The sequence below is a fragment of the Hyperolius riggenbachi genome, chromosome 5 (assembly GCF_040937935.1).
Source record: "Hyperolius riggenbachi isolate aHypRig1 chromosome 5, aHypRig1.pri, whole genome shotgun sequence".
Classification (NCBI taxonomy): Eukaryota; Metazoa; Chordata; class Amphibia; order Anura; family Hyperoliidae; genus Hyperolius; species Hyperolius riggenbachi.
This window is the reverse complement of record NC_090650.1, coordinates 386,250,724-386,271,701: the sequence shown is the minus strand read 5'-3', so window position 1 is coordinate 386,271,701 and position 20,978 is coordinate 386,250,724. Positions and strand designations below refer to the sequence as shown.

Here is a 20,978-nt window from a genome sequence, read left to right as displayed (position 1 = left end):
TTTTCAGAGAGCCTTGGCAGTAGCAAGGGCTCATGGGAGCTCAGTCTGGGCAGGAGGAGGGGGAGGTATTACTAGCCAGAGATTTCAGAGGCAGAGGGGAGGAGGGAGGAGAAGGGGGGTTCGTTTTTTTCACAGAAGATGCAGATCAGCTTGCCTGTTTGTAATGTTTACAAACAAAATGGCTGCTGTCATTGTATCACAGGAAGAAATAATCATATTCTATTGAAGCTGTTTGCAGCTAGATTTGTTGTGTAAACTATCTAATCTTAAGATAAGATATATAGACAAGTTATACTTAGTTTTTCATCTCGGATCCGCTTTAAGCCCCATACACACACACTCAACAGCGGTCTTTTAAAGGCTCTAACAACTTTTCTTGTGAAACACCTAAAAAAAATCTCTTGCTATTGTTCAAGCAGCTGATAAGACTAATAAGAAGTCAATTCAACATTTGGATTGGCTTCTTATCAGTCTTATCAGCTGCAGGGGTGCAGCTAAGGTTTTTGTGGCCCCAAGCGGACTGTAGGAAGTGGCCCTATCCGGCGAAAAATGGGTGTGGCTATCCTGCATGAGTGGGCGTGGCCATGGCATGTGGGTGGAGCTGGAGGGCGGATTGGGGCGGGGCTGTTTGCGGGGAAAAATGGATGTGGGGGTGATTGAGGCGCGCCGCAGCATTGTATGGGCGGAGCTTAACCGTAGCACAGCAAATATAGCCAACTATGACCATTAAATAATAAATGCAGCAACAGTTACCCCAGACACCAGAAAATAAAAACGCAATTTGTGCAACATTTCAGCAGAAAACAAACGCAATTTGTGCAACATTTCAACAGAAAACAAACAGAATTTGGGCCACATTTCAGCAGAAAGCAAACGCAATTTGGGCCACATTTCAGCAGAAATCAAACGCAATTTGGGCCACATTTCAGCAGAAATCAAACGCAATTTGGGCAAATTTTCTGCAGAAATCAAACGCAATTATGGCACATTTTCAGCAGAAATCAAACGCAATTAGGGCCACATTTCAGCAGAAATCAAACGCAATTTGGGCACATTTTCAGCAGATATCAAGCGCAATTAGGGCACATTTTCAGCAGAAATCAAACGCAATTAGGGCACATTTTCAGCAGAAATCAAACGCAATTTGGGCCACATTTCAGCAGAAATCAAATGCAATTAGGGCACATTTTCAGCAGAAATCAAACGCAATTTGGGCCACATTTCAGCAGAAATCAAATGCAATTTGGGCACATTTTCAGCAGAAATCAAACGCAATTTGGGCCACATTTCAGCAGAAATCAAACGCAATTTGGGCACATTTTCAGCAGAAATCAAACGCAATTTGGGCCACATTTCAGCAGAAATCAAACGCAATTTGGGCACATTTTCAGCAGAAATCATACGCAATTTGGGCACATTTTCAGCAGAAATCAAACGCAATTAGGGCACATTTTCAGCAGAAATCAAACGCAATTAGGGCACATTTTCAGCAGAAATCAAACGCAATTAGTGCACATTTTCAGCAGAAATCAAACGCAATTAGTGCACATTTTCAACATAAATCAAACGCAATTAGGGCACATTTTCAGCAGAAATCAAATGCAATTAGGGCACAGTTCAGCAGAAATCAAACGCTATTAGGGCACAGTTCAGCAGAAATCAAACGCAATTAGGGCACAGTTCAGCAGAAATCAAACGCAATTAGGGCACATTTTCAGCAGATATCAAACGCAATTAGGGCACATTTTCAGCAGAAATCAAACGCAATTAGGGCACATTTTCAGCAGATATCAAACGCAATTAGGGCACATTTTCAGCAGAAATCAAACGCAATTAGGGCACAGTTCAGCAGAAATCAAACACAATTAGGGAACAGTTCAGCAGAAATCAAACGCAATTAGGGCACAGTTCAGCAGAAATCAAACACAATTAGGGAACAGTTCAGCAGAAATCAAACGCAATTAGGGCACAGTTCAGCAGAACTCAAACACAATTAGGGAACAGTTCAGCAGATAAACTCATTTAGAGCTGCAAAAAGAAAAGAATTTACTCACCTGGCTGGCACTGGCAGAAGTCTTCTCTCCCCGTCTCCTCTCCTGGCTGGCTCCTCAGGCGCGCAGTTCCCACGGAGCTCCCTCCCTCCTCCAATCTCCCGCGCTGATTGAATGCAGGGCTACGGGAAGATGGCCACCCGAAGCCCTGTACTGGAGGCATAAATAGTCTCCAGAGCAGGGCTTCGACGGCGGCCATCTTCCCATAGCCCTGCTCTGCTCTGCCAGCCCCGCGGGGCTGCGGGAAAACAGTGACGTGACGCCGACGTCACGGAGCCGTCGAGGCCCCTAAGACCTTGAGGCCCCAAGCGGCCGCGTGGTCTGCTTGGTGCCTCGCGGCGCCCCTGATCAGCTGCTTGAACAATAGTAAGAGATTTTTTTTAGGTGTTTCACAAGAAAAGTTGTGAGAGGCTAAAAGACCCCTGTTGAGTGTGTGTGTATGGGGCTTTACAGTTGTTTATACTTTTACTTAAGTTTCACTTTAAAAGTAACGATAGACATAATATTTTAATCAGCTTTATAGTGTAATGGTTCAAGGATCTGCCTCTGACACAGGTGACCTGGGTTCAAATCTCGACTCTTCCTGTTCAGCAAGCCAGCACTTATTCAGTCAGGAGTCCTTGGGCTAGACCAGGCATGGGCAAACTAGTCCCTCCAGCTGTTACGGAACTACAAGTCCCATAATGCATTTGCCTTTATGAGTCATGACTGTGGCTGTCAGACTCCTGCAATGCATTGTGGGACTTGTAGTTCCTTAACAGCTGGAGGGCCAAGTTTGCCCATGCCTGGGCTAGACTCTCTTAATGCTGCTGTTGCCTTATGAGTGCGCCCCTAGTGGCTGCAGCTCTGGCGCTTTGAGTCTGCCCGGAGAAAAGCGCGATATAAATGTTATTTGTCTTTTTTGTCTTATAATAGTCTTTTAGCATGTGTAGTGAGTCTGATGATGCTGTATGACAACCTTTGTCCTTGTGCAGTACAAAAATGGAGGACTGAATCGTCCAAAGGTGACTAAATGACTGTCACTGGTCTCCAGACTACTTTGATATGTCATTAACCAGTTCAGGACCACAGGCTCCCCCCCCCGCCTCCCCGTGACCAGGCTATTTTTGTACAATTCAGTGCTCTGTAGCTTTAAAGAGAATCTGTATTGTTAAAATCGCACAAAAGTAAACATACCAGTGCGTTAGGGGACATCTCCTATTACCCTCTGTCACAATTTCGCCGCACCCCGCCGCATTAAAAGTGGTTAAAAACAGTTTTAAAAAGTTTGTTTGTAAACAAACAACATGGCCACCAAAACAGGAAGTAGGTTGATGTACAGTATGTCCACACATAGAAAATACATCCATACACAAGCAGGCTGTATACAGCCTTCCTTTTGAATCTCAAGAGATCATTTGTGTGTTTCTTACCCCCTGCAGCTATCTTCCACTGAAGTGTCAGGCTGTTTCTTCCTGCAGAGTGCAGACAGCTCTGCCTGTATGTAATTCCTCAGTATGTGAAAGCCCAGCCAGATCAGAGGAGGATTTATCCAGCTTGTAAAAGATAATAGAGCAGAGAGAAGCTGCTCTAATCTAAATAACACACAGCAGTGTGCAGAGAGGGGCCTGGAGGGGGGAGATGCATCACAGAACCACAACACTGAAGAACTTGGCAGCCTTCCAGACACAGCCTGACAAGTCTGACAAGAGAGAGATAAGTTGATTTATTACAGAGATGGTTATAGTAGAACGTGCTGCAGTAAGCCAGAACACATTAGAATAGCTTTTGGAACTTGTAGGATGATAAAAAACAGGATGCAATTTTTGTTACGGAGTCTCTTTAACTGTGTGCTGCAGAGCCATACAATGTTGCACACTAACGTATCCCCCCCTCCCCCCCTCTGAACACTGCTGCCGGGTTTAGTTGTTATTGTTTTTTTAATTAATTTATTTGTATTTTTATTTTTATTAAAAATGACTATTTATTTCCCATCCCCCTCTCTCCGACAGCCAATCATGGCGATCCTCTCTCATAGGCATCAGCCTATGAGAGGGGATCACAATCGGAGCCACTTCAGGGGCAGCCAAGTCACAGGGCTGTCCCCAGTACAGCGCTGCATTAGATCACAGCGCTGTACAAACAAAAGAAATGGCTGTTTCTTTTTTTTTCAGTCTGCTAGCCGAGTCGCCGCTGGCAGACTGTTCAAGTAGGGATGCGCGATCCCCGCTAATCTCCACCCACCGCTCTTAAGGCCTTTTGCCGTTAAGCGGTCCTGGGGCTGCCACCTTCCTGATGCCTATCGGCGTTAGATGGTCGGGAAAGGGTTAAGACTGAATAGGACTAGCTTAAAGGAAAACTGAGGTAAAGAACAGGATGGAAAAGTAAACCTACTTGGCTCCTTAAGGGCTTATTCACACTGGGGATCGCAAAATGCTAGCAAAATTTATAGTGTTTTATGCTTGGGTTTTTTTTTGCGATAAACATGTATTTTTACTGTACAGTTTTGCGATTTTTGAGCGATCGCGATTCGTGTTTTTTAACATTACAATCGGGATCGCTTTAAAATTACGAAAAAGCAATGCATGCACAGCGTTTGTGTTTACTGCTAATCGCTGGCGATCGGGGCAGTGAGATCACTGCCATATACTCATTATTACACTAGCACTTTTAAAAGCACTAGCGATCACTGGCAATTTGGTGATCAGCAGTAAACGGACGATAATTGTCCCAGTGTGAATGCGCACAGCTCCGATAGCTTGTAAATTGGCCCCTCCCCATCCCACTGCGACCCCCCTCCCCCGTGGGTTGGGACCTATAACTCAGATCCATTAATTTCCTTGCATGCGCAGTTTCACATTTTGGCCGTTTATGGGAGGGAATCTGTATGTGAACTAAAAAGTAGCAAATATTTCCCCTATACGTAGTTGTCTTTTACATTACTGAATAAATTAGGAAAGGCATGTTACCTGTAGGCATCTTAGCTGCCTCGTGTTGGTCTTTACATGCTTCGATCAGTAAGTTAAGCCACTTTCCATTGTGAGACACTTTGTTTCCAAGTAGGGGCTGGTGGACAATTTTGGCCTTCTTTCGGTGTAAGACAGAGTCTGGGGCCTTCAGATGTTTTCGCTCTTGTGAATATTCTACAAGAAGAAATTACATACTAGTTGCCTAACAGAGGAAGGTATGCAGGCACATTTAAATAAAATCAAGATAGACAAGGCACCTGGCTCAGATGGCATCCACCCCCGGGTATTAAAGGAGTTGAGTTCAGTTATCGATAAGACACTTATCTTATTTTCAGTGATCCTCTTCCATGTGGGTTAGTTCCCTATGACTGTTGTACAGCTGATGTTTTCTCATTATTCAAGAAGGGAAAAAAATCAATACTAAGAAACTATCATAAACGACAACTGCAGTGATAGGTATATGGAGGCTGCCATATTTATTTCCTCCTAAACAATACCAATTGTCTGGCAGTCTTGTACTGATCTATTTAGCTGCCGTAGTGTCTGAATCACGCCAGAAACATGCATGCAGCTAATCTAGTCAGATATGACAATAATGTCTGATCTGCTGTATGCTTGTGCAGCGTCTATGGCTAAAAGTGTTAGAGGCAGAGGATCAGCAGAACAGCCAGGCAACTGGTATTACTTATAAGGAAATAAATATGGCAGCCTCCATATCCCTCTCACTTCAGTTGTCCTTTAACATCAGTTGGGTGTAAATAGTTTGAAACTATCCTAAGGGATACTATACAAAATTATGGCGCACAGAAATAATATTATTTCAGTTTGACCACATGGATTTACAAAAGACAGGTCCTGTCTTACAAACATACTCAGCTTTTATGCAGTGCCAAATGAAAATGTAGATTTCTGGAAAGCAATAGATGTAGTATACTGGGACTTTGCAAGGGCTTTTTACACTGTTCCCCACAATAGCCTAATGCAGAAGCTGAGGTTACAGGGACTAGGAGAAAATGTGTGTATGTGGATAGAGAACTGGTTAAGGGACAGAAGGCAAAGAGTGGTGGTAAACGGACATACTCAAAATGGGAAACTGCAGTGGGGTACCGCAGGGGTCAGTACTTAGCCCAATCCTTTTAAGTTTATTTATTAATGATTTAGTAGATGGAATACAGAGGAATGTAGCCATCTTTGCAGATCATGATACAAAGTTATGCAGAATTATCAACACTAGAGGTGGCCACACACCATACTTTTTTTAAAATATCTGTTCAATTCAAGAATAGCAATCAATTTTTCTGACTGATTGTAACAATTCAAGAATCTGACCACTGTACCACACACCTATGTTAAATTTTTCCCCAATCATGAATAAAATAATAGAAATCTCAGAAAAATTGATTGGAACTGTCCATCACACACCATACAATTCTTGATAAAGTTGGTCTGAAATATCCCACATGTCCAATCTCTAAAATAGAAAAAAAAAAAGAGAAATCTGATCAGATTTATCGAAAAAAAAGAAAAGCTCTCAATTTCAATTTTTCAGGACAACCGATCAAAATTATTGAATTGGTGATAAATTGGATCTTTTTATTGTATGGAGTGTAGCCACCTTAAAGAGACTCTGAAGTCTCATAAAATTTGTGTTTTTATTTTAAACATCTCTTTAAAGAAAAACTGTAGTGAAAAAAAAAAACTCCCCTGGGGGGTACTCACCTCGGGTGGGGGAAGGCTCAGGATCCTATTGAGGCTTCCCCCGTCCTCCTCGGTCCCACGGCGGCGGTGATGTAAATGCAACGACATCATGCAACAGCTCACGATGGGCACGAAGAGGAGTTCAAACGAGTGCAGCAATTTGCGTGGGAGTTGTCCGCCATGGCGGTAATTTTCTTGTAATCATGCACTTGTACCCAGAAACGATCACTCGTCACTCAAAAAAAAAAAATGCTGGTCGTCGTTCTTAGTTGCTACACTGGGGCGTTGCAGTGCACATTAACAAAAAACATGAGCACAACACAATTGCCCATCATAAGTGGCTACATGTTTCCCTTAGTATTAGGTAGCCAGAGGTACCCTCGGCATAGCCGGGCCGAGGCAGAGGCGAGAGAGGCTCCTGCCTCAGGGTGCAGTGTGGGAGGGGCGCACAACTCACTCAGCTATCATTCCCCTATTGTGTTTGAAGCAAATATAAATAAGAAAAGGGGATATATGGCAGTGACTGCAAGCCAGATAACTAGAGATTAAGGTGTTGGGGCCCTAAACCATCTCTTAGTCCAATATCAATCAATGTGTGACGGCTGGGGTTGGAGGGATGGGGGGCGCACTTTGGTGTCTCAGCCTTGGGTGCTGGAGGACCTTGTCCCAGCTCTGACCCTCGGTATTAAGTTGCCCCGACTGAAGGGAGATCTAGTCAGTGGAATGCCAAGAGCTGGGCCAGTATCCTCTCATTTACACTCCACTCAGGATTCTGCATAGGAAAGAAGGGAGGGAGGCACTGGAGGAGCAGAGTGAGCCGCTTTTCTATCATTGGACGCCTGTAGGCATGTGCCTACAGTGCCTTATGTTAAATCTGCGACAGATGTGAACGCACCATTACAATATAATCTCATGGCGTTTGCCATGCAATTGTATTGTCTGTGGCTACGCAATGTGCCATTGCGAAGGTGGCATTAAGGTGTATGCAGATTGATTTAGCATGTATAGTGTTTCATAGTCAAATAATTGTGGGAATGATACCAAGAACCAACTGCCACCATGTCACTGTTCCCCTAAAAGACGTTTTGCTTTAGAACATCGATATACTTGCCTGGCATCCAAGCACCATCTATCATTTTCCCAGCAATACCAGGGGAATTACATGCGGGAGCAGAGTATACTGTATGTGTTTCTGGAGCTTACATAAAAGTGTTCCTATAAACATTTGCTGTGATTGATTTTCTGCTAGACAGAACGTGACTTATTTAACTTTGTCCTCTGATAAGTGGGATGTCATGTCATAGTAAAAAAAAAAAAAAAACCTCCAAAAACCAGCCTGTTTGTATGTATTATAGCAGTAACAGTGCAATTTATCTTCATAGCAAGTGTGTCATTGGAAATAATTTATCCCAATAGTAAGTGCATCATTGAGTGGCAGACTGCAGTCTTAAATCACACACACGGTGCATTAAGCTGGTAAACTGTCAAGACAAGATACCGCAGAGCTACAAAAACCGCCCGCGCTGAAATGAACCGTCTGCAGAAATGTATTATCTGGTGACTTCCTTGCTTTCTACTATTGTTTTGTTGTACTTTTTAGTATTAGTAAAATCCGTTTTGAATTTTTTGATTTTTACTTTTGTATCACGCAACGGTAGCTTCGATTTTATGGCTGGGGAACAGGGAAAGGATTGGCCGCGTTTGGTCAGGCTGCAACTGAAATGAAACCAACAGATGAGTGCAACGTCCCCTAGGGCCGTAAATACATACCTTGAATACAAATCAAATGCAAAACTATGCACTGAATCCTAATCTAAATAAATTGAATGCAAACTGATACACATGAATGCAGCCATAAGTAGACTTACATTTTTGTACAACAGGACATATTGGCGGCGCTTCTAAATGCAGGCTGCACCCGAGTTGACCAGCTGCATAGATGTGCAGAGCCCAAACATGGGCAGATTACACAACTTGCATTCAAAACAGATTTCATGGCTGTTCATGACTTTTTCATTCATATGATATAGTGATGATATATGTGTGGACATACAGTATGTACAGTATATAGTGTGCCAATTCCTGTTTATTTTAAACCATGGTGGTCTTTCCCTTTCCCAGGTCCACACACCTGATGAAGGACCTGCATGTCCGTAACATGTAGTGTCACTGTTCTGAAATACAAGCAACATTTTGCAGCCATTGGTGTGCCGCCTCTTTCTTACATTTGGTTGTACCAGGACCGTCTGAGCAATCCGGTCGAGGCAAGGCACCGGCATAACCCTAGGCAAGTGCACCTGGGTGCTGTCTCCTTGGAAGACACATTGGTGAAGCTATCCACACACACCTCTCGATCCGCCATAAGATTGGCCATCAGATAGATCCTTCTCTGATTGAATCTGTTCTGAAAGTAGTGTATGCTTAGCTTTAGACATGCCTTACCTTTGAAGTCTTCCTGAATTTTTGAAAATTATATATATATATATATATATATATATATATATATATATATAATCCCCCCCCCCCCCCTCCAGGACCAGTGCCAGTTCTAGCTACAGTAGGGCCCCTTGGTCAAAATTAATCTAGGGGTCCTCCTGACAGATCTGACCCTACCTTTCCCTAAAGTGTCATTAGGGACCTCTTTTCACCCAAGACCCCCAAGCGAGCTGTCTTGCCCCCCAGGCAACCCCCAACTTAACTGTTGCTCCCCAGGGCCCCTGCTTAGTCTCCCCGGGGCCCTTGCTTAGTAGTGTGCAGCTTTTTATTTATTATGCAGCACTGCATAATATGCTGATGCTTTGTAAATAAGAGATCATAATCATAATAACTTCATTTCAGCAGAAACATAGGCACTAGAGAAGTCCAGTTGAAAAATATCAAATGGTAGCTACACTTTTGAGGAAAAACAAACTAAATACGGGGCAGGATCTGATCAAACATCAGAGTAGAAGTCTTACCTTTGTTTGTGGTTCTTTTTGTCTGAGATGCAGGAGTCATTTCCTCAGCTGTCTGAGATGCAGGGGTTATTTCCTCAGCTGTCTGAGATGCAGGGGTTATTTCCTCAGCTGTCTCAGATGCAGGGGTTATTTCCTCAGCTGTCTGAGATGCAGGGGTTATTTCCTCAGCTGTCTGAGATGCAGGGGTTATTTCCTCAGCTGTCTGAGATGCAGGAGTCATTTCCTCAGCTATCTGAGAGGCATAAGTCATTTCCTCAGCTGGTTAGTGGAAGCGCCAAATAGGACTGTCTACAAAGACACAACCCAGGCTTGTGAAACAAAGATTTTGCATACTGTATATGCTCGCATATAAGCTAACTCGTGTATAAGCTGAGGTACTCACTCGTGATTCACACAAAAGCGCCTCCCCAGTACAGCCCTCTCTACAGTAATCAGATGTGTCCTCAGTACAAGTCAGCACCCCTCCCTGTAGCCAGATGTTCCCTGAGGATGATACAGCTGTGTTTCAAGACGCCACTAGATGGCATCATAGATTAGAGACACAGCAATTGCCACACAGGAAGAATCCTCAATCATTGAACAGCTGACAATGCTGCCTGCACTTTCTGCTTCACAAGCCAGGGGACACAGGTAGTCTTGAGCAGCACAATCTGCTGGGGGACATGGACCAGCAGGGAAGCAGCTGGCAAGTGCAGGATCACTAGTGCACGATCCTTACATTCCTCTGCCAGTAACAAAACCTGCTCCACCATCCGTTCTGCTCCACTGACTCGCATATAAGCAAAGGAAGTAACTTTTCAGTAATTTTTTTGTGCTGAAAAATTAGGCTTATACGCAAGTATATAAGGTAGTTTTGCCCTTTAGATTCAGATATTCCTTCAAGGTGAGAGGGATATGGAGGCTTCCATATTTATTTATTTTGTAAACAATGCCAGTTGTCTGGCAGCCCTGTTGATTTTCTGGCATAAGTAGTGTCTAATTCAAAACTCTGGAACAAGCATATGGCTAATCCAGTAAAACCTGAGTCAGAGGACCTGAGTGTTTTTCGCGGATACGCTATGGTAATGTATTTCAATGGGGGTGTGCACACCACAGCGGGAGGCGTTTTGCAGAAACGAATCCTCCCGGGGTGAGGCATTTTTTGGATTGCGGAGGCGTTTCTGCCTCAATGTTAAGTATAGGAAAAACGCAAACCGCTCTGAAAAACGGCAGATCAGAGCGGTTTGCCAGGCGGTTTTGTTACCAAAGCTGTTCAGTAACAGCTTTACTGTAACAATATATGAATTATGCTACACTGAAATCCGCAGCAGCAATCCGCAAAACGCTAGCAAATGCCTCAGAAAAGTGTTTAAAAATCTGCTAGCATTTTGCGGATCTGCTAGCGGGTTTTGGTGTGCACCGGGCCTCAGAGTTAAAAACCCAGACCCCTAAATCACAGGGTTTTTTCTGCAGTGTAACTAAGGTAACACATTGATAATCAAGGTTGTAAAACTCTGTGTAAGGCCTAGTGCACACCAAAACCGCTAGCAGATCCACAAAACGCTAGTGGTTTTGGGTGCGGATGAGTGAGTTTAGTCCCAGTGTACACCGGGCGGATCTTGATGCGATCCACCGGGTGTTCACTGGCCGCATCCGCATCATCATCCGCATGGCTAATGTATCTCTATGGGCTGGTGCACACCGGCGGTTTGAGGTTTTTAGCAAACCGCAAACGTGCAGCAAGAGGCTTGTTTGCGGCTTGCTAAAAACCTCAAACCGCCGGTATGCATCAGCCAATAGAGATACATTAGCCATGCGGATTTTCAGGCGGATTCGGCCGGCGGATCCGCCCGGTGTGCACTGGGCCTGACTGAGAAAAAACATATTAGTGTAAGGAACAGATAAAGGGCCTGATTCACAAAGCAGTGCTAACAGTTAGCACGCTGGTGAAAAACCCTTTGTCATGCCTAAACTCAGTTTAGGCATAAGTTTAGGTGTGATAAGTTTAGGTGTGATAAGTTTAGGCATGATAAGTTTAGGTGTTATAAGTTTAGGCATGATAAGTTTAAGCACCAACTGCTTTAGCACCGCAGTGCACAGCTGATCAAAAGTTCTGCGCTAGCAAAGTCTGGTGCACTTTGCATAAAGTTTAGTGGCGCTGCTTTGTGTGCGGGACTTTGCACGCTATCTACACTTATCTAAACTTAGCATGCCTAAACTTATCACACCTAAACTTATCACGCTTAAACTGGCTTTTCACCAGCGTGGTGCAATGGTTATCACGCCTAAAGTCTCTAACTGGGTTAGCACCGCTTTGTGAATCGAGCCCAATGAGTTCAGTGCCATTATGAACCTGAGAGTGAAAAGTTTAAGGGCTGAATCGCAAAAACGCAAACCGCTAGCGATTTTACAATCGCTACGGTTTGCTTTTTAACATAGGAATCGCGGTAGGTCATTTCCACTACCGCGATTCATTTTTGTCGGGAACGCGAACGCGCGGCGGAGCGATAATTGCCGCGATTTTGCTATGCAGTGCATAGCATAGCAAAATCGCGGCCGCGAACGTCGGGGAATCGCCGCTAATTGCGATTCAGCAATCGCTAGCGTTCAGCGTGAACGCTAGCGATTGCTAGTGGAAAAGGGCCCTAAAGAGAAACTTAAGTGAAAATAAACTTATGAGATAAACATTTATATCTATCTTCCTACTCCTAAAATGGCTTTTAGATATCCCACAGTTTATTGTTATGTTAAAAAACTTAAAAAAGTGGATTTATTGTTTTGTCTCAGTGCAATGAAGCAGTCTGTCCCGTATCTCAACATATATGAACTATTGACCATTTTATCTACCCCCTGCTCTCAGAAGCCCTGTTCTCTGCCAGGAAAGCTGTAATTCCAGTAATTCCTTATCAGTGAGGGATGCTATAGTCTGACTTGGTCCCGACTGGAGAAAAACTGTCAGTCAGTTGCATAGGTAGAGAAAGGAGAAATCAACGCGGCATATTTATTTTTGTGCTTGGCACTGTATAGCATAACTCGGTCTCATCATGTCAAATGTCACTTAAAAAGGATCTGTAACTATAAAATATTCCCCTGGGGGTACTCCCCTCAGGAGGGAGAAGCCCCTGTCCTCCCGTGTCCCATGGTGGTGTTTCACTGCCCCTCCGAAAAGCGGGCATGTAAATATTTAACTGTCCCTGTTCCATCGCAGGCGCGGTAGCGGCTCTCGGCTGGAAAATAGGCGGAAATAGCTAATCGCAGTCAGGTCTCGTGCGCCTGCGCAGTAGAGCGGACTCGACTGACATTGGCTATTTCCGCCGGTTTCAGAGTGGAGAGCCGCAACAGCGCCCCCGCTGGAACAGGGAAAGGTAAATATTGCGCAGCCTGACAAATTGTTGGCTGTGCATTCCGTGGGCTGCAGCGAGACCACCGTGGGACGGAGGAGGACGGGGGGAAGCCTCGATAGGATCCCCTACCCCCAGGGGAACTTTTTTTTTTTTTTATTACAGAGTCTCTTTAAGCTTCCTTTTACGGGTATATTTTAGCCTTGAAATACGTAATAAGACTGGGATTCTAGGAAAGTCCTATGTAGGTTTAGGACTATAGATGTAATTGTTTATTACAGCAGTTTATTTTCACTTCAGGCTTACTTTAACCACACAGGAGATTACTAACTGGCAAAAGAGTTTTTGTAAACGCACAAGTAAAAAAAATGAGAACATGGGAACATTCTGAACATCAGATGATACATTGTTGCCACAGAAGCTGAGAAACCTGCTCTATATCACACAGCAACAGAGAGTTTTGCATAAATTGATGATATAGGACAGGTAGTAAAAAAAACTAAACAATGTTTTGTAAACGTAATACCTTTAATTGATGACGTTTAGTTATGCAAGCTGTCAGGGAACTAGTCCCCTTCTCCAGGCATATTTCCAGATGTTAGCTGAAGTAAAGCACTGTATGAAGGTAAATCTACACACCGAGATGACAGTTGTGCTGGTTACTATTTAGCAGTTAGATGTCAGGTGGTCAGTAGGCTGGAGTTAGTGAGCTCATGCAAGTCCAGCAGGCTTCTCATTCAAGTTAAATAATGTGTCATGAAACCCATTTCACAATTTAAGCATTTCTGTTATTAAAGAAAACCTGTATTAAAAAAAACACGCCCCTCAGGGCCCTTTTCCACTTGCAGTCGCTAGCGTTCACGCTGAACGCTAGCGATTGCTGAATCGCAATTACCGGCGATTCTCCGACGTTCACGGACGCGATTTTGCTATGCTATGCACTGCATAGCAAAATCGCGGCAAATATCGCTCCGCCGCGCGTTCACGTTCCCGGCAAAAACGAATCGCGGTAGTGGAAATGACCTACCGCGATTCCTATGTTAAAAAGCAAACCGTAGCGATTGTAAAATCGCTAGCGGTTTGCGTTTTTGCGATTCAGCCAGCGCAAACGCGCTGGTGGAAAAGGGCCCTTAGGGGTACTCACCTTGGGAGGGGGAAGCCTCTGGATCCTAACGAGGCTTCCCCTGTCCTCTTGCGTGCCTCCGTTAGCCAGCCCGGGTCCCACAAAGTGCGGCGATGTAAATATTTACCTCGCTGGAATCCAGTGCAGGCGTACTTGCAGCTTTTCATTTGGGTAAGGCAGAAATAGCCAAACCCGATCGATCCGCTCTAATGCCCAGATGCGAGTCCTTTTGCAACTGCGCAGTAGAGTGCATCCGATCAGGTTCGGCTATTTCCGCCTTGCCCGAAGGAAGAGCCGCTACTGCACCTGCGCTGGATCCCACTAAGGTAAATATATCGAGCCTTGTCAGGCGTGTCGGGGGAGGATTGCCGGAGTATTCGAGGGAGCCAGCGCTGGACTGCCTGCAGCTACAGGGGAGGGGGAAGCCTCATTGGGTCCCTGAGGCTTCCCCCTCCCGAGGTGAGTACCCCCAGGGATGATTTTTTTTTTAGAACAGGTTTTCTTTAATGTCTTGAACATTTTCATAAATTTGCATTCAGAAATTGCTTGATTGTTTATTTTTTAATTTACTCTTAGGGCCCGTTTCCACTGAAACCGCTTCGAATCTGCATAGTTTCCCCGCAGGCAAATCGCCCAGGGAAACTCTGGCATAGGAAACTTATGGCACCGCCGGCCGAATCGAATACCCTAGCGATTCGGCAGACACTGTCCGCAGATTTCACACGGGAGGCTGCGAACCCCATAGCTTTTCATGGCACGGCTTATGGAATTCGCGTGCGTTCCCGCACACCCGGAAGTGCCGCCGCACATCTCGCTGACGCGTGCGGAACAAGTGGAAACGGGCCCATAGGCTGGAAACACACTAGGCAGTGCAGAAAAACACTGCATTTTCTGCATCTTTCATTTGTGAATTTTTGGGTGATTCTTGCGTTTTTTCAAGAGTTTCCTTTTTTCAGTGGAGTAAAATACTGTATCATATTTATCTAAGGAAAAACACATGAAAAATATGCAGCAAGTTGTATGTTTTGAAAAAAAATGCTAAGTGTAAAACGCAGAGATATGCATTTTTATGTGGCACATAGACTTTCTGAAATTGATTGAAAATGTATGCGCACGCGCCGGGTCTGCCAGTCCCCCCCCTCCCTGCCTCTGCAAATGGTAGGGGCAGAGGGCTTCCCGGTCTCTTCTCTCCCTGCTGGCTGCTTCTTCCCCTCTCTTCACTTCAGAGTCTGGCGCACTTGTGTGATGTATATTATAGAGGGCAACCACTAGAGGCAGCAAGGCAAGTACCTGACGTGACCACTAGTGGCCTCTGGTATTTGGTCTCTAGCTTTTGCATCTCACAAGTTTCGAGACTTTGAAGCAAAGAGAGAGAGAAGCAGCCAGCAGGAGAGAGAAGAGTTCGGAACCGTGACGCATACAGGGTAGAGTAGCTTTGTCGCTTGTTGAATCGAACCCCGCAAGTGACACACTTCCAATCTGCCACCGATCAAGCAACATTTTCTGTCCTGCGCGATCGACCAAATACACCAATTTCGGCCAAAAATCGGTCAATTGGACATCGCTTGAATCATCTATTTCTAGCAGATTCGACCAAACAATGGAATCAGACGGATATCAGTGCAATTGATGGGCAGCACGGTGGCGTAGTGGTTAGCGCTCTCGCTTTGCAGCTCTAGGTCCCCGGCTCAAATCCCGGCTAGGGCACTATCTGCACAGAGTTTGTAAGTTCTCCCCATGTCTGTGGGGGTTTCTTCCGAGCACTCCGGTTTCCTCCACATCTCAAAGACATACAGATAAGTTAATTGGCGTCCCCTTCAATTGGCCCTAAACTAAGATGCATATACATAGGGCTAGTGCACACCAAAAATCGCTAGCATAATCGCATTTGCTAAGCGGTTTTTGAAGTGATTTTTCTGAGCGATTTTCTAGGAATGCCTAGCGATTTTTGGTGTAGCAATTTTTTATTTTTGTTTGAGCTTGAAGTGAACAGCTTTTTTTGTTTTTTTTTTTAAACCGCTTGAAAAATTGCTCTGTTCTAGGGTTTTTAGAGCGATTTTCCACTTTCCTATACTTAACATTGAGGCTGAATCCCCTATAAAATGCTGCAGGACCCGTGTTTGTTATTGGGAAAAAATTAACTTCATTCTGGTGTGATCCATCTCATTCAAATACATTAGCCAAAGCTGGAGTTTTAAAAAGCGCTCAGAAGCGCTCTTAGTGTGCATCTGCCCAGAGACATATGACTGTGGTAGGAATTAGATTGTGAGCCCCTCTGAGGGGCAGTTAAGTGACAATATACTCTATACAGTGCTGCAGAAGATGTTGGCGCTATATAAAGACTAAATAACAATACTAATAAAAAATCAAAAAGTGTATGGCCACCTTAGTGAATGAGACCTGATAGAGTGCAAGGCGCAATTGTATTGAGCACCCAATGAATTAGGACATTAGCATTCAGAAAACATGGATTTCAGTTTCCCCCTAACCTCTGCTTCACCCCTCGTCCTTTATCCTGTACAGAAGTGCTGCTAATAAAGTTATTTCATTCTTCAGCGGCCAAGTTCTCTGAGCCTTTTACTTTTTATCTTTTACAAGTTGAAACGCACATTTTACTTATTCGGCAATGATTTCCAGATGGTGAGTGTTGCAGAACATTATACATTATTTGTTTTTATTTTAAACATTGAGGATTGAGTTCCTGGCTGGCAAATCTGCTTTTTCTATTTTGCACATTTTTCTTCTCCTTGTAAGAAAGGTTATTGCAAATCGCTTGATTTAATGGAGTGCTTAATACATTTTTCCAGGTTAAAAGTCCAAAATATCCCTGATCCACGGAAACTAGTTCAGTATATGCCATAAAAGCTACACAGAACGTTTATGATGTTGCAGTGGGTGTGATTTTCTTTAAAGCAGCAGGGACAGCCATACTATCCCAGGAAAAAAAACACATATATAAGTAGATAAATACTTGTTCTACTTATGTAACATATGTATTGTACTGTCCACGTTGTGATGTCATTGAATATTATGTTGTAAATAATAATAAAGAAAAAACTGTTCCAGGCATCTTCCATCTTTACTGCCTCTGACTTAAGCCAATCCTAATGTCATTTCCTCCCTTGCTCTTGTTTTCTCCTAGAAACTGCACTGTGATATCTAACTTGCTTTGTAAACACGTGAGCATAGCATAGATCATATTAAAGCAGTTTCTGCAGAGGGGTGAGGTGTATTTCCCTACTCAGCCTCATGTCATACTGAACTAACCTCAGCCAATCAGTAAGGAGCAGGAATATGGGAGGGGAGATAACAATCTTCCTTCTTCCTGGCAATGTACCAGAAAGGAGCCAGGCTGATTGAGATAAGATTTATTACAGCAGAAACATTTCTGATTAGATTGGAGTGCTTGCAATGCAGGGTGAGGTTCTAGGCAGCAAAATGAACACAGAACAGTGGGTAAATTGAATTAAATGTTGTGGCTGACAATCCCACTTTAATTATAATAGCAGCAAGTGCTGCTATGTCTCCCCTGTGTCATAGCCCTAAAATTAATACTGTATCCTACTGGCTTTACTTATTGGGATACCGTATATACTCGAGTATAAGCCGATCCGAGTATAAGCCGACCCCCCAACGTATACCCTAAAAAAACAGGGAAAAATTATTGACCCGAGTATAAGCCAAGGTATATCCAGTATAGGTAGCCAGGTGTAGATGTCTGCAGTATAGGTAGCCAGCCATTGGTGCTCTAGTATAGGTAGCCATGTGTAGATGTCTGCAGTATAGGTTGCCAGCCATAGGTGCTCTAGTATAGGTGGCCAAGTGTATATGTCTGCAGTATAGGTAGCCAGCCGTAGGTGGCCAGGTGTAGATGTCTGCAGTATAGGTAGCCTGCCATAGTTGCTCCAGTATAGGTGGCCAGGTGTAGCTGTCTGCAGTATAGGTAGCCAGCCATAGGTGCTCTAGTATAGGTGGCCAGGAGTAGATGTAGGCAGTATAGGTAGCCAGCCATAGGTGCTCTAGTATAAGTAGCCAGGTATAGATGTCTGCAGTATAGGTAGCCATCCATAGGTGATCTAACATAGGTGGCCAGGTGTAGATGTCTGCAGTATAGGTAGCCAGCCATAGGTGCTCTAACATAGGTGACCAGGTGTAGATGTCTCTAATATAGGTAGTGAGCCATAGGTGTGCCCCTTTCCCCATAAGCAGTGTGCCCCCCTTCCTCCCCTTGCAGGCTGAAAGATTATATAGAAGGAGAGGGGATCAGCGGGACTCAGCCGTGGGCCGACTCTTCCCTCTTGTCAGGTCCCCTCTCCACGCCTGAAACAAGAGCAGCAGCAGCGGAGGAAGCCGGGTGTCTCACCTTCCGGGTGGCTCCAGGCAAAGATCAAATGTCTCCGGGCACCTCCGTGTACATCGTGGCTAACAGGAAGTAGTAATCACACTGCTTCCTGTTAGCCACAATGTACATGGAGGAGCCCGGAGACATTTGATCTTTGCCTGGAGCCGCCCATAAGGTGAGACACCCAGCTGCAGCCGCTGCTGCTGCTCTTATTTCAGGCGTGGAGAGGGGACCCGACAAGAGGGAAGAGATGGCCCGCGGCTGAGTCCCGCTGTTCCGCTAATCCCCTCTCCTATCTAATCTTTCAGCCTGCGGGGAGGGGAGTAGGGGAGAGAAGAGGAGGGGTGGGCATTGCCTGCAAGGGAAGTGAGGGCGAACTGCCTGCGGGGGAGGTATGCCTGGCCACCTATTCTCTCTCGAGTATAAGCCAAAACCCCCACTTTGGGACCACTTTTTGGGTCCCAAAAACTCAGCTTATACTCGAGTATATACGGTAGCTGTATAGGAAGAACCATGACATGCTGGTGTTGCCTAAGGCAACCAATCAGCTTTCAGCTTTATGATGATATCACTGCAGTGGTTCCTTGACAATCTTAACACTTTATTATTCTACCACAAAAAGTGCTGAGGAAGAGATTTGCAATTCAACTTACTACATTACTTCACTGAAACGGGAAACTGTTGAGATGTGTCTAAATTAAAGGTCTGTGCTTTATTTTTGAAATCTCAGCAGGAACATTTGAGTTTGTGGTGGAGTTGCTTTTCTTGTACTCGAAACTAGTTGTTTGTGGTATAATCACGCTATCGCGTTTTCCACATACAGTAAGAATTATATTAAAACTGAAAAAAAAAGTTTGGGGCTAAGAAAGCAATATGACTGTCCAATTACAGTAATGTAGCCTGTTCAAGAAAACGATATTTCTGAAATAATGCTATTACCGGTATATGTGGGGTGCTTGTACATAAGATATTGGCTTAGTGCTGATTCTTCTGAATCCATGGCTGGTTGTGTGTGGGAATGCTATTATATGAGAAATGTGGGGAATCATTGGGCCCAAAGCACGTATCGCTGTTAATATTGGGCCAGTAAAGTATTGCTATGGTTGCCATGGTGACACGTATTAAAGAGGAAATCCAGTGAAAATTGTGTAATAAAAAGGTGCTTAATTTTTACAATAATTATGTATAAATGATTTAGTCAGTGTTTGCCCATAGTAAAATCTTTCCTCTCCCTGATTTACATTCAGACATTTATCACATGGTGACATTTTTACTGCTGGCAGGTGATGTCACTGGAAGGAGATACTGCTTACTTTTTTGGTAGTTGGAAACAGCTGTAAGCAGCTATTTCTCACAATGCATCAAGGCTCACACAGTGTGATGTAAGGACCTTAGAGCTGTGAGGCACTGAAATGACACTGTGGGAGGGGTTTCATCACAAAATCAGCCATACAGAGCCCCCTGATGATCCATTTGAGAAAAGGAAAAGATTTCTCATGGGAAAGGGGGTATCAGCTACTGATTGGGATGAAGTTCTATTCTTGGTTACGGTTTCACTTTAAGCAAGTATTGTAACCCGAGTTACCACAGTAACACTCACGTTACCCATGCACTAATTGCACGGTGTGCGGTACTCTGCTGGCACTAGTACTGGTAATATTACCACACACCAGGGGCGCCGCGAGGCATAAAGCAGACCACACGGCCGCTTGGGGCCTCAAGATCTTAGGGGCCTCGGCGGCTCCGTGACGTCGGTGTGACGTCACTGTTTTCCCGCAGCCCCGCGGGGCTGGCAGAGCAGAGCAGGGCTACGGGAAGATGGCCGCCGCCGAAGCCCTGCTCTGGAGACTATTTATGTCGCCAGTACAGGGCTTCGGGTGGCCATCTTCCCGTAGCCCTGCATTCAATCAGCGCGGGAGATTAGAGGAGGGAGGGAGCTCTGTGGGAACTGCGCGCCTGAGGAGCCGGCCGGGAGACGGGGAGAGAAGACTTCTGCCAGTGCCAGGTGAGTAAATTCTTTTCTTTTTGCAGCCCTAATGGTGTTTATCTGCTGAAAATGTGCCCTAATTGCGTTTATCTGCTGAAAATGTGCCCTAATTGCGTTTATCTGCTAAAAATGTGCCCTAATTGCGTTTGATATCTGCTGAAAATGTGCCCTAATTGTGTTTGATTTCTGCTAAAAATGTGGCCCTAATTGCATTTGATTTCTGCTAAAAATGTGCCCTAATTGCGTTTGATTTCTGCTGAAAATGTGGCCCTAATTGCGTTTGATTTCTGCTGAACTGTGCCCTAATTGCGTTTGATTTCTGCTGAAAATGTGGCCCTAATTGCGTTTGATTTCTGCTGAACTGTGCCCTAATTGCGTTTGATTTCTGCTGAAAATGTGTCCTAATTGCGTTTGATTTCTGCTGAAAATGTGCCCTAATTGCGTTTGATATCTGCTGAACTGTGCCCTAATTGCGTTTGATTTCTGCTGAAAACGTGGCCCTAATTGCGTTTGATTTCTGCTGAAAATGTGCCCAAATTGCGTTTGATTTCT

At 44.5% G+C, this 20,978-nt stretch overlaps 1 protein-coding gene across 5 annotated transcripts in view; it reads right to left on the bottom strand.

The window, feature by feature from the left end:
- The window catches only part of LOC137517834 (uncharacterized), a 317,340-nt gene that overhangs the window by 17,514 nt on the left and 278,848 nt on the right, over positions 1 to 20,978 (bottom strand). For 2 of the 5 annotated variants that reach the window (XM_068234887.1, XM_068234885.1), the window contains exons 2-3: positions 9,655 to 9,942; positions 5,000 to 5,173 (exon numbers count right to left, since the gene is read on the bottom strand). In XM_068234887.1, the coding sequence (XP_068090988.1) occupies positions 5,000 to 5,173; positions 9,655 to 9,904 (424 nt within the window). In that variant the 5' untranslated portion in view covers positions 9,905 to 9,942. Of the gene's footprint in view, positions 1 to 4,999; positions 5,174 to 9,654; positions 9,943 to 13,500; positions 13,590 to 20,978 lie in introns of all 5 variants that reach the window. The other 3 variants (XM_068234886.1, XM_068234888.1, XM_068234889.1) reach the window with 3 other exon arrangements.